Source organism: Myotis brandtii, unplaced genomic scaffold (genome assembly GCF_000412655.1).
Source record: "Myotis brandtii unplaced genomic scaffold, ASM41265v1 scaffold344, whole genome shotgun sequence".
In the NCBI taxonomy this organism is placed as follows: Eukaryota; Metazoa; Chordata; class Mammalia; order Chiroptera; family Vespertilionidae; genus Myotis; species Myotis brandtii.
In genome coordinates this window covers 6,015,927-6,025,080 of record NW_005363247.1, presented here as the reverse complement: position 1 = coordinate 6,025,080, position 9,154 = coordinate 6,015,927, and the positions used below count along the sequence as shown (strand labels likewise).

Here is a 9,154-nt window from a genome sequence, read left to right as displayed (position 1 = left end):
TCAGCCCCTCACCCAGGCTGGCCAGGCACCCCAGCGGGACCCCCACCCTGATCCGGGACACTCTTCAGGGCAAACCAGCCGGCCCTCACCAGTGCACCAGGCCTATATCCTATATAATAAAAGGGTAATATGCAAATTGGCCCTAACAGCAGAACGACTGGGAATGACTGGTCACTATGACACATACTGACCAACAGGGGGCAGATGCTATATGCAGGAGCTGCCACCTGGTGGTCAGTGCGCTCCCACAGGGGGAGCTCTGCTCAGCCACAAGCCAGGCTGCCAGCTGCCAACACAGCGGTGGTGGCAGGAGCCTCTCCCGCCTCCTCAGCAGCACTAAGGATGTCCGACTGCAGCTTAGGCCTGCTCCCCGCTGGCAAGTGGACATCCCCCGAGGGCTCCCGGGCTGCCAGAGGGATGTCTGACTGCCAGCTTAGGCCCCATCCCCCGGGGAGTGGAGGACATCCCTCGAGGGGTCGCAGACTGCGAGAGGGCACAGGCTGGGCTGAGGGACCCCCCCTTCCCCCCGAGTGCACAAATTTTTGTGCACCAGGCCTCTAGTCTAGATTATATTTATTTAAGATATTTAAGTATGAGATAAGATATGAGTCATTACCTTTAATTAAATAAGTGGTTACATTATGATACTGAGCATGTTATTATTTCACTTTTTCAGTCCAACCTATAGATGCAAAAGTATAGGAATTTTTTTTAAATATATTTTTTTATTGATTTTAGAGAGGAAGGGAGAGGGAGAAAGAGATAGAAACATCAATGATGAGAGAGAATCATTGATTGGCTGCCTCCTGTGCACCCTGCCCTGGAGATAGAGCCCACACCTGGGCATGTGTACTGACCAGGAATCAAAACATGATCTCCTTGTTCTTAAGTTGCCACTCAACCACTGAGTCACACTGGCTGGGTGGAACCTTTTTTTTTTTAAATTTATTCGTATTGTTGAAAGTATTATGTATGTTCTCCTCTTCTCTCTCCATTAACCCCTACTTCCCCCCAGGCCTTCCCACATTATTGTCTGTGCCCATGGGTTATGCATATGTGCATATAAGTTCGTGATTACTGATTTTTGAGGAAGTTACAATTAAACCAGAGGAAGGCCTTAAAGGGCAATTAAGATACCTCTAACTTTGTGAGAATTCCTAAAATAGTTTTATTGAGAAATCAGTTGATAAACCTCTTAATTCTGAAATGATAGGGCCTACAGGTTTGAAAAACAAATTTAAATTTATTTGTAGAATTGGTAGCATAATTCTGAGAACACTATAAATGTGAATATTCCATGAATTTTATGTTCTGAATAAAGGGTATAGTAGTATTCAGAACACAAATTGCAAAAAGAGATACAAAGACTTAACTAGTTTTAAAGAGATTTTAGATAACAAATGGGTGTATATAGAATAATTATATTTGTCATTTAAGCTACACATACCTATATTCATTTATATATATTTGTATATAATATTAATAAAATACTATACCAAATATAGTGAATATCACTTATGAGTAGAATTTTAGTTTCCTTAATAGACTTTTTTATGATTTCTAGAATGAATGTGTATTACTTTTAAATGAAATAAAGGAATCAAAATGTTTTCTTAAAGAGAAAAAAAACATTTTTGACATAAAAGGAAACTAGGGATGCTCATCAAATGACTAGTGATGTCATTGTGGTCCTTCCCACAATTTTTCTTCCACATATACCCATGAGTATCTCAGAAACAATACTGGGTTAGATGAGCCATTGCTCTCAAAGAATGTGGCATTTCTCTTACGATTAATCAAATGCATTTTTATAGCATTATCCCAGGATAAGTTATAAAAAGGTAATCACATTCACAGATACCTATCTTAGTAAGTCATTTCTATTCTTTCCAAGAATGCACCTTTCAAGAACAAGGTCCTGATACAGAAAATACTATGAAGCAAGTACCCACGTTGGTGGAAGCCATCTTTAAAATACTATATTATTGCAATTTTTCTCCACAAACATTTGGGAATGTTTTTGTGAGCTACATGGAAGAAGAACAATTATGGGACTTTTTATATAACATTCCAGGTATGAGAAATCTATAATTTTAAAAGAAGCATTCTAATGCTACTTAAATGTATATTTAAAGGTGTTTTAAAAGTTGTAATGATATCAGTTTTGCTGGATCTGTTATTCGTAAAATTTTATCATTGTTTTTGGTTTGTTTGTTTGCTTTTGCAGTCTAAAGTCTTCTTTTGCAAGTCATTAGCCATTAGTTCCTATCAAAATTAAGTATACTTGAGACAAGGTGAGGGGAGGTGAGAGGAAAAATTATGTGATGCAGACTATTAGGAAATGTTCTCTCATAAAAATTTAATTTAATATCTGCCAGAGATTATGCTTTGCTATTTAATATATAAGACCCTAGTAAGATGTGAAAAAATATCTTGTGACTTTAGGATTCATTTATTCAATGAACTGATGGGTAAAACTAATGGTCAATTTTCTTCAAATGTAAAAGGCACTTATTATTATGACAATGGTGCCTCTCTCTAGAAGGCATCCTATCATTCCTTTGGGGAAAATATATTTTCCCATTTGTATTGTATGCCTGTAGCTAGAGCAGATAATAAAGAACAGTTACCATACCTGAATAGGAAATGCTCATGGATTGCCCCATGTTCAGGGCCAGGTATAAAGATTCTCACATTGTTTTCTTGACTTTAAATCTCCATACTTAATATCTTGGTAAAACAAAGGATGAGAACTTAGACAGTGGTTATCATGTTAGTCCATTAATCAATTACATCATTTACATTTCTCTTTTCTTAGCATATCAGTTATACTACTTTTTTTACTTTATAAAGTGGTTGCCCTAGAGTTTGCAACATATATAGAGAAAGTTTGAAACTAATCCAAGTCTACTTTCAAATAACACTATAACAATTCACAGGTGTGTGCATACCTTATAATAATAAATAATTCTAATGTCTCCTTCCCATTTCTTGTATCATTGTTATTCATCTCACTTATATATAAACATACAGAAGTATAAACATATGCAAATATAATCAATGTGTGAGTTAATACATTGTTGGTAATTATTTTGAATAAACTTATCTGTTAGATCAATTATGAATAAGAAAAATAAAAGTTTTAATTTTACCTTCACTTATTCCTTCTTCAGTGCTCTTTCTTTATGTAAATTTGAGTTTCGGCATATATTATTTTCTTTCTCTGTAAAGAACTTCTTAACATTTCTTGCAAGGCTAGTCTACTGGCAACAAATCCCCTCAATTGTTGTTTGGCTCATTTACTTTTGAAGGATCATTTTGCAGGATATAGAATTCTAGGTTGATTTTTTTTTTCTTTCAGCACTTTAAATATTTCACTTCACTCTCTTCTTAGTTGCATGGTTTCTGAGAAGTCAAATGCAATTCTTATGTTTGTTCCTCTAAATGTAAGATGTCTTTTTCCCTATGGTTTCTTTCAGGAGTTTTTTATTTATCTTTTGATTTTTCTATAGTTTGAAAATAATATGTCTAGACATAGTTTTTAAAGTATTTATCCTGCTTGGAGTTCTCTTAATTTCCTGTGATTTGTGTTTGACATTAATTTGGGGAAATTTTTGTTCATTATTGTTTTAAATATTTCTTCTGTGTGGTTTTTTTCTCTCTTTCCTCTACTCTATTTCCATTATACATATGTTAAACCTTTTGCAGTTTTCCCATAGTCCTTGGATATTCTGTTCTGGTTTCTTTTTTTTTAAATTTTTGTTCTCCTTGCTTTTCCGTTTTGGAGGTTTCTATTGACATATCCTTAAGCTCAGTGTTTCTTTCATCATCTATGTTCAGTCTACTAATAAGCCCATGAAAGGCTTTCTTCATTGTTGTTAACAGTGTTTTTGATCTTTATTATTATTTTGGGAGGAGGGGTAGTTCTTAGGACTTTCATCTCTCTATTTATATTGCCCCTTTGTTCTTTTATGCTGTCTATTTTATCCATTAGCACATTTAACATATCAATCATATGTGTTTAAGTTCCCTAGTCTGATAATTCTAACATCTTTATTATGTCTATTTCTAATGCTTGCTTTTTCTTTTCAAATTGTGTGGGTGTTTTTTTGTTGTTGTTGTTTTGGAGGAATTTTTTTGTTCGTTTGTATATCTTTTAATTTCTATTTTGAAAAGCTGGACATAATATACTGGGTAAAAGGGACTACTCTAAATAGATCTTCAATAATGTGATGGAGAGGTGAGCGGGGGAGGGTAAGCTATCTATAGTCTGATGATTAGGTATCAGTTTTTTAGTGAGTCTGTGCCTCTGTATGGAACACTTCATAAATGTTTCTCAATTTTTTTCTTCCCCCTTAGACAATAGAGTATGGCTGGAGTGGGCTAGAGTTGGGCATTTTCTTTCATCCAGGTTAGGCTCTGATAATCCCGATGCGCTAGGCTCTGTTTTAATAGTTTCTCCTGAGAGTATGCCTTAAGAAGAAGAGTGCTCTGGCCTATTTCAAAATGTTTCTTTCCCCATCCCCATGCTGGAAGCACTAGGGACATTTACTGTGGGAAACTAGTGGCAGCTCCCCCTCCCCAACAGGGTCTTTCTGGAGTTTTAACTCTTAGATTTCTCTAACTGAACCTCCAGCAATTCATCACAGTTCAGATTTTCCCATCTTGGTACTGCTTTTCATGGTGGTTTCTGCTTCTGAGTCTTCACTCCCAGTCAGCCATGACTCCCTGTATTTGCCTGTCTCTCCAGTTTTCCTTGTGTCTTCACCTCTTACCAATTCAAGAAGAGTTCTTGATTATTTTTATCTGTTCAGCTTTTTATTTGTTGTTAGGACAGAATGGTGACTTTCAAGCTCTTTTTATGCATTCAGAAATGAGGCCTTGCCACTTATTCTCTTTCCTGTATTTCCTCTCCTACCATTTCTCCTTTTTTTTTTTATCTGTATCTTATTTCTACCATAGGCATCTGTGGCTATTGTTTAATCCTCCTTTAGTATCTCATTATCAAGGTGTTGCAGAACCCTGAATCAAGAGAAAATTGGGCAGCTCCAACACTGTAACATTGCAAGAAAACTTTTATCTTAGGTAACAATTTTTTTACTACCTACCAGTTATTTTACAAAAATTAATTTCTATAAACTTTAAATAATTCTTTGAGATAGAGCTATTATTTTTCTCTATTATTTTAAATATTTTAATTTAACTTTAAAAGGAATAAACATACCCTTTTAACAATAAGAAATAGGGTAAATTTTGGCTTTCTAGAATTTTTAGATACCTGAGATTATTTTAATCCATGACTCCAAAGAGTTTAACCAAAATGAATAGTAATTTTAATGTAGAAAGAAGGTATCTTTATGTCTTTCAATGAATTAAAGTCTCAAAACATCATTCAAAAGACAGACATCTATATCTTCCACCATTCTCATAAAGAGCAATAGCTTACCTAATGATGATTGTGCCATGTTAAAAAATTAAACTCTGAATATTTGCTTTTACCCAGATTTTCTTCACCATAGTTGTTTTAACAATAGCTTCAGCCACTTGAGAAATATCACCTTGAAGTTTTAGAGAGAAAAAAAGATATAGGTGCTTTTCTGTATTAATTCAAGTGATGGCCCCAGGATTTTGAAGTTATATTTTTTAAATCTTTTATTGCATTTATCACACAATAATATATCATAGTGAGTAATACAAATAATCTATATATATAAAAGACTAATATGCAAAGTGTCCCCTCAGGAGTACGACCGGGAGACCAGGAGTTCGATCACTTGCTATGACATGTGCTGACCACCAGGGGCAGCACAGAACGAAGGAAGGCCCTGGCCGACAGCTGGCAGCAGGGAAGGAAGGCCCTGGCCAGCAGCCAGAAGGCCCTGATTGGCCCTAATTGCTAGACAGGCCTAGGGACCCTACCCATGCATGAATTTTGTGCACCGGGCCTCTAGTAAGAAATAAGTCAGGGTAGCAGAAAGAAGGGAGAAAGAAAGGCAGAGGTAGAGGGAAAAAGAGAGAGAAGGAAGGCAGAAAATTTAAAAGAAGAAGTAATGGAAGAGGAAAATCACTATTAACATTGAAAAGTATATATTTTAATTTTTATGTGTGTATGTAGATATATATTTTTAATAAAATTACATGTCATACTCTAATCTGCTTTTATTTTTATACTAAACAATACATGGCTTTATTGTGTAGATAGATTTACCTTGGCTAATTAAATAAATTACCAATTATTGGACATTTAGATTTTTTCCAATTTTTATATCCTTTCTATAACCATAATTAATTTCTGAGAATAAAGTTATAGAGAAGGAATAAGTGAATTAACAGATAAGTAAAAGTTAGAGCTTTTGATATTATTGCCAAATTGTCATCTAAGAAGGTCATTTATATTTGCAGCAGTTGAGTTCCAAACTACCAGGAAATATATTCAGTGTTATTTTAATTTCTATTCACTTTATTATCAAGAAACTTTTTTATGATTTCTAGATTAAAAGCTGCTCTTCTTTCCTATATTTATATTAGATCATTGAGAAACTGAATTCCCAATTGAATAAGGCACAAAATATTGCCATATTCTGCTAACTATAATATGCTATCTGGTTTTGAAGTCTCAACGTGCATGGAGTCTGAGCGAGAGGTCATCCGATGCTTGAGATTGGCACTCACCGATGCTGTCAAGGACATTATACAGCAGATCACATCTGTGATGAGCTCTAGGAGAAACTTCGAGACAAACCTAAACAAGCATAGTGTTCCTGAACGTCTGTGTGAGAGCATTCCAAAAGAATGGAATTATATTCCAAAAGAAACCAAAAGGAAAGAATCAAGCAAAGGTATATTTGTTTTTCTGTAAGAACACATTTTAGTAAAATGCAGAAAATAATAAGATTTGTAAATAATATTAGTCTTATTTTTACCATGTATATTTGGGACCTGTTATTTTCTTTTCTGTGAGTCATATGATCAAGGAAACTAGAAATGAAAATGACTCAAATGGCCATTTTCTTTATTTAACTACCATTCTGAAATTTCTGTAACATTTTGTGTCCATGCAGTAATCAGATTAGTCACATGATTTTGACTAATTTCCTTTAAATCTACTGAGTAATATAAAATTCATACTCTCAAGAGGATTGCTATGATATTCAGCTTAGTTATTCTTTCCTTGAAGTTTTTCCCCTCAACCACCAATTATAACTATCTTTCCTCTTGTTAACACACTTATATATGTGGCTTTTAAGTAAAAAATAGCACCCCATTTAGTAACCACATATTTTTCTGACAGGGTATTTTTTCCTCTAATACCGAAGGTTTTGAATTTAGTGCATTATTCCTATTCAAGGCAGTACATGTACCAAGTGTACTTAAGAACCATCAGTTACTTACATTATTAATTGACTTTATTAATCAAGTCCTCTCTTTTTTAAATGGTTTATTCCTACCTAGATGTTCCTATTTTATAAGAAATTCACAAGATTCCTTTGAATATATATTATGTATCTATCTATATTCATGAATCTGCTTTAGGATTTTTAAAAATATAACTTTCCTTTTTATATTCATTTTTGATAATTATTTAAGACCTCTATTAACGGATGCTTGCAGTTTGTTGACGTTTTTGAAAAAAATCGAGCTGTAAACTTTTATTACAAATTAAAAATGAGGTTCTTAAAATTTTCAACTTGATTAGACAAGAAACAATTTTAAAACCTTTAAAGATATATTGAGAAAAAGCAGGCTTTTAAAAACACACGTTTGTCATTACCAAAAAAAAGACAGCTTTAGGTAAAAATAAAAACCTCATGCTACATAAATAATGCTGATAGTTCTAATTATCTGGTCAGTGGGCAAAAAGCAAGCACTTATGGTCTTCAGCTCCAGTCTTTTATTCATTTCTTGAACAAATGAAAAGCAATATATTCATCTTTTAAAAAGAATATTTTTTCACTAACTCTAAAGTAACTGTCAACAGTAAAATATTCCAGCTGAACCCACTCAAGTCAATTGAAGGGACTAGCCTTTCTTTCTTCTTCATGAAGATCCTAAATAATATGGCTCTTATCCAACAACCTTACATTAGAAACAAATCAATTATCTATCTGTGACCTTTCATAGTAATGTTTTAATTCTGTCCAAGCCCTATTAAACTGCCTCTGAATCTAGTAAAGCCATTTAATTGAAAATGGAAAATGTCACCTTTTCATTACTTAAGTTCTGCCTTGTCTGAGTTCTTGCCATCACTCTTCATTCTAGCTTTTGGATATTTCATAGATTTTGAACAATTCAGGAGGCATGACCTATTGCTAACATAGCACATCATAGGAGTGCCACCATTTTGCTTGTGGCTTTCTAGTCATTCTATTCATGAACAATTTTCTTTCTAAAAACATTTTGAAATCCTTCCATAACAAATTAACAACCTCTGGTTCCAAAAAATACTTTGTAGATCCTAGTTCTTGTGGTTTTCCTTACTAAATAATCTTTGTAAAATGATCATTAAGAGTTAAGTACAGCACTTCTCCAATAGATAGCCATGAAGGGGTGCCAAGTCACATAATTATATAAAAGACTTTATAAAGCATTTAGTGCATTCCTGGTGGATATGACAGAAGGAGAACACCACTGTTCTTCATTTCTGCCCTCTTTTAGACTGAGAGTGCTCAAGCTCTCTTTTCACTACCATATACAAGAAAGATAATATTTTACATGCTAGACATTGTCACGTACTCTTTCAGTAGGTATTTCCTAGGTGAATTACTACTACTACTAGGCACTGGGGTAGAGGCCAGAGATAAACTTTAAATAAGATATCTCCTCTTGATGCTTGAAAACTTGTATTACTATTTTCAAATAGGTACAAACATCTTGGGGGATGTACAAGACAATTCCTTGTTGTGTGAGCCAGTCATGTGTTGGGGACAATATTGTTGGATAGTGGATAGACAGGGTAACCTCACTCTTTCATTAGCTTTTAGCATACAGTAATGAATTAAGATTGTCCTTTGCAGTTCAGAATCTAGTTTTCACAAAAATGAGTCATCACAAAACAAACCAGTGGCTTTAACATATTCCTGTAAACCAACAAATCAAATGCAGTTTAAAATTAATGCTGAGAAAGCAAGAAAGAGCAAACAAGGCTAAAGTGAAA

At 34.2% G+C, this 9,154-nt stretch overlaps 1 protein-coding gene across 1 annotated transcript in view; it reads left to right on the top strand.

Moving 5' to 3' along the window:
- KIAA0825 (KIAA0825 ortholog) overlaps positions 1-9,154 on the top strand; it is a 365,931-nt gene that overhangs the window by 158,819 nt on the left and 197,958 nt on the right. Inside the window, exons 15-16 of the mRNA XM_014543966.1 lie at positions 1,895-2,074; positions 6,615-6,839. Coding sequence (XP_014399452.1) covers positions 1,895-2,074; positions 6,615-6,839 — 405 coding nt within the window. The remainder of the gene's footprint in view (positions 1-1,894; positions 2,075-6,614; positions 6,840-9,154) is intronic.